Source organism: Pinus tabuliformis, chromosome 5_2 (genome assembly GCF_031772625.1).
Source record: "Pinus tabuliformis cultivar Carrire ecotype Pingquan chromosome 5_2, CPIR1, whole genome shotgun sequence".
Lineage (NCBI taxonomy): Eukaryota > Viridiplantae > Streptophyta > Pinopsida > Pinales > Pinaceae > Pinus > Pinus tabuliformis.
Window position 1 is genome coordinate 669,947,406 of NC_142306.1, and position 17,173 is coordinate 669,964,578.

General features: G+C 31.6%; 2 protein-coding genes across 3 annotated transcripts; one reads left to right on the forward strand and one right to left on the reverse strand.

Annotated features, from left to right (window-relative positions):
* Positions 1 to 1,808: 1,808 nt before the first annotated feature.
* Positions 1,809 to 2,776, reverse strand: LOC149160856 (BTB/POZ domain-containing protein At3g56230-like). Of its 2 annotated transcripts, none has more exons than XM_089436807.1 (2): positions 2,390 to 2,776; positions 1,809 to 2,336 (listed from the first exon to the last, which is right to left on the reverse strand). In XM_089436807.1, the coding sequence occupies exons 1-2, from the start codon at positions 2,621 to 2,623 to the stop codon at positions 1,845 to 1,847; spliced, it is 726 nt and encodes a 241-aa protein (XP_089292933.1). In that variant the 5' UTR covers positions 2,624 to 2,776; the 3' UTR covers positions 1,809 to 1,844. The 2 variants fall into 2 exon arrangements, with proteins under 2 accessions (XP_089292933.1, XP_089292934.1); XM_089436808.1 differs by having other exon boundaries at positions 1,809 to 2,315; positions 2,390 to 2,774.
* Positions 2,777 to 5,111: 2,335 nt separating this feature from the next.
* On the forward strand, positions 5,112 to 13,126 carry IRX1 (cellulose synthase family protein). Its single transcript, XM_089436806.1, has 13 exons — positions 5,112 to 5,405; positions 5,525 to 5,592; positions 6,032 to 6,065; positions 6,212 to 6,392; positions 6,512 to 6,778; positions 6,911 to 7,256; positions 7,367 to 7,504; positions 9,143 to 9,268; positions 9,379 to 9,591; positions 9,709 to 9,955; positions 10,950 to 11,149; positions 11,274 to 11,627; positions 12,225 to 13,126. The coding sequence occupies exons 1-13, from the start codon at positions 5,210 to 5,212 to the stop codon at positions 12,807 to 12,809; spliced, it is 2,955 nt and encodes a 984-aa protein (XP_089292932.1). The 5' UTR covers positions 5,112 to 5,209; the 3' UTR covers positions 12,810 to 13,126.
* The last annotated feature ends 4,047 nt before the right edge of the window (positions 13,127 to 17,173 follow it).

Below are 17,173 nucleotides of genomic sequence, written 5' to 3' on the forward strand. Positions count from 1 at the left end.
TCATTGTTCTAACTGCTTCTCTTTTCTGTAGGGTGTACCAACTCCTGTTTTTTGTAGGATGTTCCACCTACTTTTGTTCTTTTATTTTTTTTTCAAATTTGCAAGATGTTCGTGTGTAAATTGAATTTTGTAAGATGTTGAAGTAAATGTTGGAAGATGTTCTTTGTAGGATGTTCAAGTAACTAAATGAATTTTTATAAGTGAAGCCCTCATTCTTATTATCCATTGAAATTGTGTGTAAATTGAATTTTGTAAGATGTTCAAGTAAATGTTGGAAGATGTTCTTTGTAGGATGTTCAAGTAACTAAATGAATTTTTATAAGTGAAGCCCTCATTCTTATTATCCATTGAAATTAGATGTTGCAACTCTGATAACTATTGAAATTAAATGTTATAGTTGTGATAATGCACGACTAAACATAAATTCAAAAGTAAATACATAATCATATCTTTCCTTCATTTCTCTAAAAGCCTTTGCAGTCATTATTTTTATTAATTAAATCCAAATCCACTTTGCATCTCTATGAGATTTATTATGAGCAAGGTGTGTGAATGATTGAATTCACATAAACATGTGGAAAAAATCATATCAAATCCAAATACATTAATTCACAAATTATGTCATGGATACTTATAGATTTTAAAAACGTTTGGAAAAAATCATATCAAATCCAAATACATTAATTCACAAAATATGTCATGGATACTTAGCAATTTTAAAAATTGTTTTTATTTTTTATTTTTAAATTAAATATTTAACTCTAACAATTAAAATTAAAAAAGATAAAATTGATATTTCAAGTTTTTTAAGTAATATAAAATTCCACAAGCACAACCACCCTATGATGTTTGATCCCAAGTTACTTCGCTAAGAAGGCCCATCCTCAACCAATTATGCTAGTAGGATTTGACATATGCATTTTAATATTAAATAAATAAATACAATAATTTTAATATGCATATTAAAATAAAAAATTAAATAGTATAAACAATTATTTAAAATAAATAATAAATAAAGAAATAATATTAAAGTAAAAAGTAATTTTTTATTTTTATTTTTTATAAGTTTCTTTAGATGTAAGGAAATAGGCTAAGAACTCAAAATCCTCCAGATCCATCATCAAGAGATTTAGTTTTCTTTTAAAAGTAAGGAAATATGTAAGGATTAATAATTAAAAATCCTCAATATTGGCCATTAAGATACAAGTCTTTTCCATTATAGATCACTAAAAAATTATTCAAGTGGACCAATTTTCCTTGAATAAAGGTGTTGTGTGAATCTACAATCACTCATAATAGTGAATAATGATTGTAATAAATACATCTAGCAAAAACTAAAACCTAAAACTTTCCTAATTTTAGGAAAGTTTTAGGTTGTAGTTTTTGCTAGATGTATTCATCACAATCATTAACAACTACGACCTAAAATTATTTATGGAATAATTTTCCATAAATAATAATATTTGTGATTATGCACTCACAAATAGCAATAATTGATAAATGATTGCAGTGCTGGATGAATGCCTATATAATAAGGTGTAAAAACCTACACATTACCAACCACCGAATAACATAATTTTCTATAAATAATGATAATGAATATGAATTGCTTAGCGACGAATAATGAATATGTCCACTGCTACTGCTGCTAATTTCGCTGTGAAACTATGATAAATTATTCCACTAAAAAACACCCCCAAAAAAATCTAAAAGAACATGTCATGAATTCGACTTTGTTATATAACAACATGCTGTTATTTAAATGAAACACGAAGTCCAAAGTCCGTGTCTCTGAGTAGTGGAGATCCGATCCGAAATAGAACACACCAAGTCACTGACACTAATTAAACACTGGCTTCACTCGAATGTGTTTCTCGCAACAGTTTATAAATATCTTTAGAAAGATGACGAGCCATCCATGGATAGTCCGTTTGCAATTCTTGGAAGGTTATATCGTACAAGTCATCGTTGAGCTCACGGACAATAAGATTCAGAGCGGCCTCTCTTGTTGTTTCCAGATCATATAAATAAGCCATTTTCAAAATTTCAATACAGCCGTTCTTGCTCACAATCTCACTGGAAATGAATTTGTCCAATTTCATGAGCAGCAACTTCACTTGGTAGAAATGGGCGAGCTTTACAAGCTCTCTGTATTTCGCATGCATTTCTTCAGAGTTCAATTGCGCAGTGTATAGAAATTTCAGAAATGTTTTGAGACTTTCTCCACCAACTTCCTGAATCACCACTTCCCTATTTTCTTTTTCCTTGAGATCTACTTCTTCAAGCATTTTTCGGAAAACCTCTGACCTATTCACCTGTACAAAAATTAAACCATACTGATGAATTTATATCATCATTACTGTAATCCAAGACAATATCAACAACTCACCAAAATCAAACAGTGTGCGAACAATTGTGATCCATCGGAATTACAAAAGAGGGTAACATAATCTCCAGTTTCTGATGGTGGTGATGTTAATTCCCCTGGAACAAAACTCCATTTTCTTAGAAATGCAACCTCTTCTTCCATGTCATATTTCTTTGAATCATAATGGCGGTCATCCTTTGAGTATGGGATTTCAGAACATAAAATTCCGTCACAGCACCTGCAACTCCCCGCCATTGCCCTTAAGCTCGGGATGATTTCGAAGAAAATTTGTGAGCTCGGCTTCCTTAGGATGGCACAGTTGGTCTACCTTCGGAACTTTTTAAAAAGACAGTATATAGCCATCGACGAAATTAAGGTGGGATTTGTTTTTTTGTTTTGTTAAATTGAAGGTGGGTTTGGAATCGAAGGAGTTTCCATTATGAAATTTATTTTGGGATGTTTGGATTTTTTTTTTTAATGATTGGTGAGTGTTTTGGTAGGGAAATTAATATATAGTTTGAGTAGGTTTAATATATAATTTGAGTGGATCTAATGGTTAAGAGCATGTCTTTTTTTTGAAAGTCATAGATTCAAAACCAGAGAGGTGTAGAGTATATATGCCTTCATAGACTTAGCAATTAAATTTGGAAAAAAAATATGGAAGTGGGTTTTGATTATAGTTATTAGGTGTATGATAGGGATTTAACCTTTATAGAATTTTTAAGATATTTTATTAATATACACAAATCAAAGGCTATTTACAAATTAAGAATTTCCATGATAAAATATGAATAAATCTCTATGACTAATTTTTTTTATTTTATCTCTATATAACAACAACAATAATTTAATTATTTTTTATGATATTTTTAATTTTAGCAATTTAAAATGTATAATAAAATAAGTGTTTTAATGTTTATTATAGATTAATGTATATCAACATTTATTAACTATTTAATTTATATAACTATATTAATAATAATACATAAAATACCATTTCTAATAAACACAAATAATAATATCTTCTAATTACTCATTCATTTTATATATAAAAAAATATTTCTTTTTAATTTATGAAAAATAATTACTAATTCATCTTATATATAAAAAATATATTTCTTAAACGATACAATTAAAATAAATTTACACTCTCATATATATACTCCATATCTATTATATCTCGAATACAAAGTTTATGAGACTGGATGGCCATATTACAAGAGTTAATTTCGAATTTTGTTGAGATTGGTCTATAATTGCTACCAAACCAAGTTTATGTCGAAAGCCTTTAGGTGAAGTTTTATTTTATTAATATTAATAAATTTTAGTTATTATATCATATTCATTTGATGGTTTATAAGTAAGGTTGATAGTAATAAATATTTTGACTTATTAAATTATATAATAATTAAAATAAAATAATTATAATTATAATTAAATTAATTTAGAATATTTATTGAGCATTAATTTTAGATAGATCTATCAAGTTTCTAGAAAAATCAAATTTAGAGTACAATTTTTTTCAAAATGAAAATTTTTGATGCAAAATTAAAAATGAATATAAACTAATTTATTATATAATTATAATTTAATGTAATCATAAAAATTCAATTACTATAAAAATTTGGTAAACAGTAAAATACTCACTTTATCTCACATATTATATATATATATATATATATAACAAAAATATGAAAAGTCACTCTATTTTAACATAAACATCATATTATATATATAATTTTAGTTTAATTTATAACATTTTTTAATTAATTAAAAATAAAAAAATATAACTAACTTTAAAATAAATCTTAATTTTTTTTATCTAAATTCTATTCAAAATATAGTAAATGAAATCCCTATCATCCATTTATTAATCAATTATTAATAATTAAATTAAATCTTACGCATCCTATTCCAAAAAAACCATATCTATACATATAATTAATGTAAAAATAAAATAATATTTTTTAAATATTTAATAAAAAATATTAAAATAATTTAAAACTAATTAAATTAAATCTTACACATCCTATTCCAAAAAAAACCACATCTACACATCTATACATATAATTAATGTAAAAGTGAAATAGTATTTTTTAAAAAATATTTAATAAAAAAATATTAAAATTATTTAAAACTAATTATATTAATATTTTTTATGGTTAAATTTTAAAAATTAATTTATGTGTTATTAAATGATATAAAATTAAATATATTTCCTTTCAATCGATTGCTACTGCTGAACTCTATAAAGGTCATCCCAGAAGGACACCATAGTTACGCAAAATAAAGAAAATAAGTTCGCTTTCATTCTAAGCATTCACCTTACGCTGCACCAAACCTGGGAGCCCAATGATGATGAGTTCAACCGATAATTTTTTCGTCCGATCTGTGTTTCTGGAATCAATGGTTGCGAAGCGTACAAGGCAGTCACAGCCACATACCATCTGCATACCAAACTTGAAGCCACGACAGTTCAGGCTAACATCCTCATCTCTCGCCCATCTAGGCAGAACATATCTATCACGTTTCAAGCAGCTTGAACTTGAATTCAGTTTGTTGGAACCTTTTCAGTAGCAACGTGGAGTTCAATCCATCGATGGACAATTGCTTCAAAATTTGCAAGGATGGATCTGTTTGCTCTAACTGATGGGCCCTCCGAGGACGGCTATGGCGACCCCTCAACGTCCGGACACCTTATACAGTAGGTAGGATGTGGAGTATAGACCAACTACCAGGGTTGCATTGGCAGCGGTACGAACTGACTAATGGGAGCTCATAGGCTTTAAGTCTTTGAGATCTTGGAACTTCTTCGTACTTCACAGGTTGGAGCACTGTGTCATGGCTTCCAACGGGACTATGAACTCTCAAGTTTGTCAAGTTTGCGGGGATAATGTTGGGGTTGATGCAAACGGTGAACCCTTCGTTGCCTGCCATGACTGTGGCTTTCCTGTTTGTCGTCCCTGCCAGCAGTACGAGAGAGACGAAGCAAGTCAGTGCTGCCTGCATTGCAAAGCTCCGTATCGGCGCTACGAAGGTAAGGGATTGGTTTCGTCAAGAATTTGTGCTTTTCCTTTGGTAGAATGTATGCTGCAATTTTTTTTTTGTAATATAATTTGTTGCTCTCATTCTAAATTCTAATGGCATGAAATACAGGCGGCCCAGCTGATGAGGTTGAAGAGAACGGAGATCCCAACTTTGAAAAAGTAGAAGCAACTGATTATGTAAGTATTTCCCTGTCCATTTCTACAATTTCTATGGATCTTGCAAGTTATTTTTAAGGTTGTTTCATAAAAATGAATTTGAGAAATGTGATAGTTTAAAAAAATAAATTTTTGTTTTTTTCTAAATTATATTTGCTATTAATTCCAATTAAAATTTTAAAAAATATAATTATAAGTTTTTGACTATGGACTATCAAAATGCTAAACCAATTTAAAAAAAAAAAAAAAAACGAATTTAAACAAAAGAAAACTTACTAAAAGTCTTGAGACCAGATTTCAGCTATAAAATTGGTTTTAACTATTAAAATGACTTTTATTCTGAAAATATTACAATCAGGTTGAAATTTTAAGCACCCAGTTCTTTTCAATGTAATTATGGTTTTTCAAATGAGGATTGACCTAAACGATTTTAATTTAAGGTCTCTGGAAATGCTTGCAGGAAGGGGAAGGCTATCGTGTTGATTCATTTAATGGTAAATGATTTTGCCATATCTTGTGAAATTGTGTTTGTCTTTGTATAGAGAGTCAACATTCATTTTAAATTTGAATGCATGAAAATAACAAAGTAAGATTATGTAGTCCAAATTATGATTTGCTAACTATTCCACAACGTATGCAGATAGTGAGATTAATAATGCTGAAACAAAGGATGGCAACAGCAAGGGCGTGGCGTGGAAGGAAAGAGTTGAGAGCTGGAAGTCCAAAAAAACTAAGAAAAAAACTGCCGCCAGCAAAACAGTTAATCCCAGCGTGGAAGGAATCCCAGAGCAGACAAGGGATCCAGAGGTGGAGGAAGCAATGTACGTAGAAAAATTGTGTTATATTCATTAATTTTCTTTAGAATTCTATTTTTAATTGAATGAGATCTAGAGGGATAAAAACCTGAGCTGAGGCCAAGTTTAATCCTTCGTCTTTTTAGGATGGCTGAGGCCGGGCAGCCGCTATCGTGTATAATACCCATTCCACGCACCAAACTCCAGCCGTATAGGATGGTTGTTATTATGCGGCTGATCGTTCTAGGATTATTCTTCAGCTACCGAGTACAGAATCCTGTGGAGAGCGCATTTGGCCTGTGGATGACCTCAGTTATTTGTGAGATCTGGTTCGCTTTATCCTGGATTCTTGATCAGTTTCCCAAGTGGAATCCGATCAATCGCGAAACATTCACAGACAGATTGTCTTTAAGGTGTGATATATGCAATCCCCATTTAACAAATTTATTGGAAATACTCAGTTGACATCATTTTCGGATTATATCAGAAAATTAATCCCTAATGAGATGTTAACTTTGCTTTAATTGTACTGGATTGGAATTAAGGTACGAGAGACCGGGCGAGCCCTGTGAGCTTGCGGCCGTGGACTTCTTTGTGAGTACCGTGGACCCACTGAAAGAGCCTCCTTTAGTTACGGCCAACACCGTTCTGTCCATTCTGGCTGTGGATTACCCTGTGGAGAAAGTTTCTTGCTATGTCTCTGACGATGGTGCGGCCATGCTCACGTTCGAGACCATGTCGGAGACAGCTGAGTTCGCTAGGAAGTGGGTTCCCTTCTGCAAGAACTTTAACATCGAGCCTCGAGCTCCTGAATTCTACTTCTCTCTGAAAGTCGATTACTTGAAAGACAAGGTGCAGCCTAACTTTGTCAAGGAGCGCCGAGCAATGAAAGTAAGTAGAGCCATGAATTCAACCGGGGCGTTCAAAGTGCTATATGTAGTGGATTAGATGGAATGATTTTCTTATGACTGGATTTGAATTAATGGTGAGAATATGTGCAGAGAGAGTACGAGGAATACAAAGTTAGGATCAATGCGCTTGTCGCCAAAGCTCAGAAGACACCGGACGAAGGATGGATCATGCAGGATGGAACAGCTTGGCCTGGGAACAACACTCGTGATCACCCCGGGATGATTCAGGCGAGTTCAAGTTCTTATTGTTTTCCTCTCATAAATTTTCTGTACTTTGTTTTCTATAATTGTCTGCTTGGCCTGGGAACACACTCGGGATGATTCAGGCGAGTTCAAGTTCTTATTGTTTTCCTCTCATAAATTTTCTGTACTTTCTTTTCTATAATTGTCTGGTTGATTGGTGGGGCTTTGCTTTTTCACATTTTGGTTTAATAACTATTTATTTTCTATAATTGTCTGGAAGATTGGTGGGGCTTTGCTTTTTCACATTTTGGTTTTATGATGTACAAGTACAGGCGAGCGTGCGAATGTTTAATCGTGTAAAATGTAAAATGAGGGTTGCATTTAATATTTTTGTTTCTTAGATTAAAATTCAATAATATAATTCTAAATAAGATTGCGAAAAGAGATTGTAAAAATTATAGTATATAATTATATAAAATATTTTTTTTTAAATGCGTAAATAAACTTTACATTGTGAAAATTTCCTGAAATATTTAGATTAAGATTTAAACAGCTACTGAAGTCAGATTCTAGCAAATCTTTAGGAAAAAATAAAAGAAAGAAAGATAAATAAATAAATAAATAAAACAAACCAAAAATGAAAAAATAAAAGAGTTTTAGGCTATTGGTGGAGGGATCCTTAGTGGAGGGACTTTTCCGTGCACTCAATTATTTATTTATATTTTTAACATTATTTTTTTTGCTTTGAAAATCATGGAAATTTTGACAAGATTTTAATAAAATCTCTCAAAGATTTTGATAAAATCTCCCAAAATTTTTTGTAAATCTAAATTACAGCGATCAAACTTCAAAGTTTTGGGTATCCCATAATTTTTTGATAGCACTGAATCTATTTCTACCATAAAAAATATGATTCAAACACTATTAGTGCAAATTTCTTCCCTGATTCCAACTATTTTTGACTATTCCTCCACTTTAATAAACATTTTTAATCAAATTTTAAAAAAATAAAAATAAAAATTAATACAAAATTATCTTTACGCAGCTTTCCCGCTCCCTTTCGCATCACATACCCTTCCTCTGTGCTTCAACTTCTTACATTGCATTTACAACAATTCGGTGAGTTGAGTCCTTCACCTGGTTTTGCAAATTAATTTTATTTAATATTTATTTGGTAAGAAATTTTAAAATTCTAAATTTTAATAGTTATAATAGTTCTGAATTTTGTTCACATAATTTTATTTAATAAAATTGTTTTTACAAGTGTAAAAAAATGTTTTTATTTTTCAGGTCTTTTTTCTTGTTTTGGAGTATTGGTCAGGAGGTTCAATTAGCCTATAAAATAATTTTATAAAAAAAATCTAGTTTTTTAAATTTATATTAATATTAAATAAAAAATTTAAATCTATAAAATTTTAAAGAAATTATGTTCACTTTTAAAATTACAAATACATTATGTATCGAATCATTTAATAACTTCTTATTTTATTTGTAATATTTAAAAAGGAAAAATAAAAGGTCAAATTTTTTTTAGATGGAATTATAGATTTTGAATCCCGGAAATTTTTATTAAATGGGATTTTAGGTTTAAAAATAAAAACGACACAAAATAAAATAAAATAGAGAGATATTTTAGCCTTTTGCCAATGATGTCTTCTCATATTTTTGTTCTCCATCGTGCAGGTATTCTTAGGGCACACAGGAGCGCATGACGTAGAAGGAAACGAACTGCCCCGGCTTGTCTATGTCTCTCGTGAGAAACGGCCCGGGTATCAGCACCATAAGAAGGCCGGTGCCATGAATGCATTGGTATAAATGCCTTTTTTTCCTTACAGTCCCGTGAATTTTGCCATTTTCAAAGAAAAATCACTTTACGGATACTTGGGGTGTTTTTTTTTGATCGACGGCATCGGTTGCAGGTTCGAGTCTCTGCCGTACTGACGAACGCCCCATACCTGCTGAACTTGGATTGTGATCACTACGTCAATAACAGCAAGGCCGTTCGCGAAGCAATGTGCTTTATGATGGATCCTGAGGTTGGAAGGAACGTGTGCTACGTGCAGTTCCCACAGAGGTTCGATGGTATCGATCGCAGCGATCGATATGCCAATCGAAACACTGTGTTCTTCGATGTAAGGGACAATTCATAAATACCTCAATTTTTCTTGCGGAATTCATATAATCTCACATGGATTTTCACAGCTCTGCGAAAATTTTGATGTTTTTTTGTCGTTTTGGAATTTTTACAGATCAACATGAAGGGATTGGATGGCATCCAAGGGCCAGTGTATGTGGGTACTGGATGTTGTTTTAACAGACAAGCCCTCTATGGCTACGGCCCTCCAGCTGTGGTCAGACCTAAGGCGAGCCGCGGTTGCTTGCCATCACTGTGCTGTTGCTGCTGTTGTTGTCCAAAGTCCAAGACTATCGATCCTAAGAAATCCGCTCCACAGGAAGATTTAAATGCTGCAATCTTCAATCTGCAAGAAATGCAAAGTAAGTGATGCAAAAAATGACACTTTGGTCTCATATTCAGTTTTGTGTCAACAGACAGTGAATCTTATACAGCTCATAAAGTTTAATTCAGGGACTGAATCTGGAAATTATGATTTTGTCCATAATTTCACCTAGATTTTGGGGGTTGAAAAGCCCGAAACTCATTTAGTCCATTATTTTTTTTTAACAAACCAGTTTTGTATTATATAATTTTGTGTGTGGTTTTCGGAAAATACATTAAGCATTCCACATCTGATTCATAAATATTTCTTAATTGTTTTCTCTTTTACATTACAAATATATGGTTTTCTGGAAGGTGATATACTTTATCAATAAAAGAGGGGTTTTGTAAGTGAAGATCTTACAAAATTACCTTAGCAAAATACTAGATTTACAATATAAAAGGTTAATTTACAACACATAATAACAAATATAAAATGTTAATTTACAACACAAAATAGATTTTATTGGCCATTAGAGAATTATAGTTAGCCCGATTACCATTAATCACTTATATTTTTTTGTTTATCTAATGAAATCTCTATTACCATTAATCACTTATATTTTTTTGTTTATCTAATGAAATCTCTTAAGACATGAAAATATATTTTTGGATACGACATCTTCTTCCACTTTTTTTATTTTTTCATGATATTTTCCATAAATTTTTCCTTTAGAAAAAGCTTTTCATGATGCAAGATTAGAAGAGAATTTCCCCGGCTTGTACTTTTTAGTTAACAAAAATCTATAATAGAGACTATATATTTCTACTATTTGACCTATAACCTAAGAAATATAATTATTACCTAAAAAATATTATTATTAACACCTGGGATTAACTTCTTAATTATTGATTTGATGTTAGATTACAGAAGCTTTATTGCCCTCTTTTCTTAAAATTCTCTAATTTTTTATCAAACTCCATCTACATATGGCTGGGCAAGGTCAAAACAGTATTTTAAAATTTAACGGTAATGATTTGCTCTTGGAACAGGTTACGATGATTACGAGAGGCAGCTCTTAGTCTCTCAGAGAAGCTTTGAGAAATCGTTTGGCCAGTCCTCGGTGTTCATTGCATCAACTCTCATGGACAACGGTGGTGTTCCAGAGTCGACCAATCCAGCTTCACTCATCAAAGAAGCTATACATGTGATCAGCTGTGGCTACGAAGAGAAAACCGAATGGGGGAAAGAGGCATGTCAATCAAGCTTCAAATTACACTACAATTTAGCCATGGAAGCAATCTGCTATTGAATTTATACAAACCCTTTAACTCCTGGATTACACTCATGATTCTTCTCTGTGTACATGTTTGCAGGTCGGATGGATCTATGGTTCTGTGACAGAAGACATTCTAACAGGTTTCAAGATGCACTGCCGAGGGTGGCGCTCCATTTACTGCATGCCCAAGAGACCAGCATTCAAGGGGTCTGCTCCTATCAATCTATCAGATCGTCTGCACCAAGTTCTTCGTTGGGCATTGGGTTCCATTGAAATCTTATTCAGCAGGCACTGCCCGTTGTGGTATGGATTTGGAGCAGGCCGTCTCAAGTGGCTGGAAAGACTGGCTTACACTAACACCATCGTCTATCCCCTCACGTCTCTTCCTCTGATTGCCTACTGTACTCTTCCTGCCATATGTCTTCTCACGGGAGAATTCATTATTCCTACGGTATACATGCTCTCCAACTCAGGCTGATTCATACTATGTTCACATTTTTGGGGGCTCTTAATTATCACGGTTCAAGGTTCAATATCTGTGCAGTGAAACCATAATTTTAGGAGTTCTGTTAAATTTTAAGTAAATCCAAATATCATAATTTTGGATTCATGAAAACTCTGTTTCTGCTGAACTTAAAAGAAGATTGCAGTGTTCAGAATATTTGGGAAAATCTGACAGATAAACTCTGTTTCTGCTGAACTTCTTAAAAAAGATTCTAGAGTTCAGAATATTTGGGAAAATCTGATCGATAAAAGTGAAATCAAGTTCTGCTAGTTAAATTTTATTTACACAATCTAGATAAATATAGTCATATATTTCTTCAGTTCTCAATAATTATCTAATGACCATTTTGAATTGCAAATTCCAGGAATATTTAGAAATCAGATACAAACAGAAGTGAACTTAAAACAATAAACTTAATTGCTTTCAAACAAATGCTGAAAGATTTGAAAAATCTGCAATCCAGTTAAAGTCAACTGTATTAGAAGAACAGTCCAAATTGAATACTAGACTTCTCATTTCTAACCTTGTGTGGTGTTGTTACAGCTGAGTAATCTTGCAAGCATCTATTTCATGCTCCTCTTCATCTCCATTATCGTGACGGGCGTTCTGGAACTGAGATGGAGTGGAGTGAGCATCGAAGAATGGTGGAGGAACGAACAGTTCTGGGTGATTGGAGGAGTCTCTGCTCATTTTTTTGCAGTTTTTCAAGGTCTTCTCAAGGTATTGGCGGGCATCGACACCAACTTTACTGTCACTGCAAAGGCTTCAGACGACAATGAGTTCGGAGAGCTGTACGCATTCAAATGGACGACCCTGCTCATTCCCCCCACGACGCTGTTGGTGATCAACCTTGTTGGAATTGTGGCCGGTTTCTCTGATGCCCTTAACAATGGGTACCAGTCATGGGGACCTCTGTTTGGGAAGTTGTTTTTCTCAGTATGGGTGATTCTCCATTTGTATCCCTTCCTCAAAGGTCTCATGGGTCGGCAAAACCGCACGCCTACCATCGTTGTATTGTGGTCTATCCTGCTGGCGTCTATTTTCTCTCTGCTGTGGGTTAAAATCGATCCATTCTTGGGCCCAGCCGAAACTCCGACTCTTCATAAATGCATGGCAATTGACTGCTAACTTCAAGGTCGCTAATTGCAGTATATAACTTGTTTGAATCGAAGTTTTATGAAGATAGTTCCAGGGAAGAGTGTGCAGATCATACATTGTTCTCTGTACTCGTGCAATTTGATGTTTTTAACGGCTGTAATTGCCTATATTTTGTTTCATTCTGCACTACGGATATCATGGGCAACTGGATCCAAAGTGGTCAAGTATAGATTTGCCGATTATTTCAGGTCCGGTGGGCCGTGGTGTCGCGGTAGAGCCGTGAGAGTTCATGGATTGTAATCAAATAAATGATATAAATTTAATTTCTTTAATTTTATTTTATTTTATATTATTTTAACCAATTAAATGTTTATATATATATAAAGTCAGAGATTTAAAGTTGCTGAAATTTACTTTTTATAAAAGATATGACTTTGCTATGAATGTGGGGGATAATGGAAAAGTGAAAAACACGGTTATTTTTTATTAATTTTATATTATTGTATTTTATATATAGTTTTTATTGCTGAAAAAAATAAAATGAGATAAAATTACATTGGAGACTCTATTGTAGTTCGAGAGTTAGAGTGAAGGTAAATACAATAACATTTATACTTATGTAGCCATTACAACAATATTTTTTATCATCATATTACTCACAATAAATTAAACCTAGGTGAGGAGATAACAACCATTCTACACCATCAAAAATAACTTTAATTGACTTATATGACTTAATATCTATTTTGTTATTATTGTTGATAAAATAAAATGAAATAAAATTACATCGGAGATCATATCTTAGTAGCCATTACAACGATATTCATACCCATGTAGCCATTACAACAATATTTGTAGTCATCATATCACTCACAATAGATTGAACCTAGGTGAGCAGATAATAACCATTCTACACACCAACAAAAATAACTCCAATTGACTTATATGACCTAATATCTCTTTTATTTAATTAGATATTTAATTCACATCAAGATTGATAGTTGGGGAGCATTAAATGAATGGTTTCAATCAAAGTATTCAAAATTGGTCCACTTATCAAACTAGTTTTCAAATTGAAACAAAATGGTTAGATCTTTAAAACAATACATGAAATAATTAATTTTTAATGAAAAAAAATATTTTTAAGATTTAAAACCATGTTTCCAAACCAACAAAGACAAAATATACAAAGTTTGTTCATCTATATACCATAGAAAGGCGAATATATCAAAATGACACATAGTGCAATACATATTAGTGAGAAAATGCATAATTAGTGAGGCCATCAACAAGAGCTACATCATCTGCAACCTCAATAGTAGCACTTTGCACGACTAGTGCCTTCCATTGGTTGTTTTCCATTGTTTGATTCAGCTACTAGTTCTCGTTCTAATGGCACTACCAGATCTACATTAGGATCAAAGCCCCCTAACTCCATGTTATCAATATCAAAATCAACATCAAACTTAGTTGGTTGAACCTCCTCCACCCATTTTGATGTTGGATCAATATCCTCCAACACAATGGGATCTAGATCAGGTCTTCTGTTCATCAATTGGTTTTGATTTAGTCAAAGCTTGTATTACATGAAGACAAGATCATTTAGTCATTTTTGTTCCAAACAATTTCTCTTCTTCGTGTGTATGCACTAAAAAATAAACCAATTGCTCACAACTAGAAGCACTACAAAAAGCACTACAAGTCTATAACTACAAACTTTTGCAATTGAGGACATTGGCTGCCAAATAACTGTCACCAATGTGCTATAAAGAAAAAGACATTAGTTAGATCATTTCATTACTTCATTGTAGAACAATTTAGATTCTAATTTTGGGTTAAAAAACAATTATTTAAGGTTTGAATTGTAAACAATTGAATTTTAAAAGAAAAACAGTTTGGAATTGCCTACCTGGTTGATCCACATCTCTTGCCATCTTTGCCAAGTTTTTGTCAAAAATAAATGTTGCCATATTGAAAAGAGTAAATTGTTTATGTCTTTCAAACTGATTGGAATGGTTAGGAACCATGTACTCCAAGCAACTGCCATATTAAAAAAAATAAATTATTTATATTTTTCAAACTAATTAGAATGATTATAAACCATATACTCCAAGCAATTATACAACCCATCTCTAACCTCCCCAATATGCACATCTCCTAAGCAAACTTTATAATACTTACTTTGGATTTATAAAATACTCAATTACAACTATAAAATTGAGCATTTCATCTATTATCAATAACCTCCAAATAAATCAATATTTAATTACTTTATCCTTATAAACTTCCATATCTGATCCTTTCCCCATCCATAACCTCATAATTTGAATAAAACACCCTTAATCATTCTTGTTTGTGTACTTCATACCATAATTCATGCCATGTATCATTCTTGTTTGTGAATTGTAGAGCCTAACTCGCAATTTGGTTTTATACCCATATGTTATGAACGATATCACCATCGTGTCCTTAAAATAAAATTGTTAGAAAATCTTGTTCTCGTAAGTTTTGAAGGTTAATTTTTAAACTTTACTTTTTATAGAACTTTTAAGATTATGGATTTTAATTTTCAAGAATTTTATATTTCAATTTCCTTAACAAAGCGTATCTTCGACCATTTACTATGATGCTGTTTGTCGTGAAATATACATACGAGAATCATTCGTAGTGTCTCTTAAACTGACATAATTGAATTTAGGGCACTTCATAGTTTCTTCATATTGTTTTTATAGTTTTAAGTTTTATTGGTTCTTCTTAATGTTTTATAGTTTTATTTAAATTATGTGTATTTATATTTTTTTACTAGGTTTTAGAATATATATATATATTTTTCTATATAATACTACCTAAACACCCATGGGGGATTTGAACCGGTAACCTATCGCAAGGAATGCTTTAACAATGCACCCATTCACCGTCCATCCAAAGCCCCGTGGACACTGAGTTTTAGAATATTGCTTATAGATATTATTTTAAATTATTTAATTTTAATAAAAATATTATTTTTTTAATATTTAAATTTATTTTATTGTATGATATACTCATAATTAGAAAATATCTCCGACTAATTTTTTAATAACCATTAATATTTAATCTTATATATTTTAAGAAAATATTAATAAAAATAACGTATTGAATAAATAACATTAAATAACAATAATAATAGTAGTTTCATTTGCAATCTCAATTATTAATATTTGGAAAGAATAACATGTTAACTAAGAAGGTGATATTTTGGAAATAATAACATTTTAATTAAGAAATTGAGTAGCATATTATGCTCAATCTTAAATAGAATAACATTTTAACTAAGGCAATTAACAGTATACTATATTCTAGAAATTCATTTAAATTTAACATAATAAGACTTATTTTAGCATTTGAATTTGCTTTGTTGTATGATGTTCCAACTAGTGGAAATGTATTTGATCCTTGCTTAGAGTGGACCAAAATTATATTTCTAACCAATTTCCTAGATCCAAGAAATCTTTTAGTTTCCTATTCCTTTTGCTTATACTCTAAGAACACCAATGCACAATACGTTCTAAGAATATTATATTAAGAAAATATTTTTTCCAAGATTTTTCTTATCAAATATTTTTTTCCAAAATTTCTATTACTCAACTTCTCCACCTCCTCTACTACTTCCTCCTATCTATTTTTCAAATTTCCATACTCATTTCCCAAGGTCTCCTCAACCACTCTCATTAATATACATTAAACTACCTTCTAAATTTATGGGAAATTGTTGAATAAATAAAATATTGGATGAACTACTTAAAATAACAAAAAAATAGAATGTAAGGTCTTGCTTCTTATCCTAGTTGTAAATGAAATTTAATAATTGTTTCAAAAATTTATGTCAACCCATCATACCATTTAATTCATCATATCAACCAATAATCAAAGCCAAAGAAGACAACCAATGCTACTAGATATTTATGTATGAAACATAATTTTCATAATCATTAAACAATTAATTAAGTAGCTAAAAACCTAGTTTAGTAATTAATACATTAAGTAATTGTACCAGGGTACATGCACATTGCATGTATGTGTAGCTAGCTTAAGCATATCTTGTGCATGTACTAATAAATACATTATTCAATAAGCCACAAGATATGTGTACTATATCTTCCTAACTCAAGATATAACCCAGGTGAAAGCATAAATTATATTGGTTTAACTTCTTCGATAGGCAACTAGTAGTCACCATTACACATCTATAGTACAATGACTTAACATGATCCTCCCACAACTCCAATTTTGGAGGATACACTCTGGATAATACCTCCAAACTTCTTAATAAGACTATGGTCAACACCCTACATCAAATTGTATATGTGGGTTTTCTAGTCATATCATTGACCAACCAGTATTAGCAAGCTATGTGT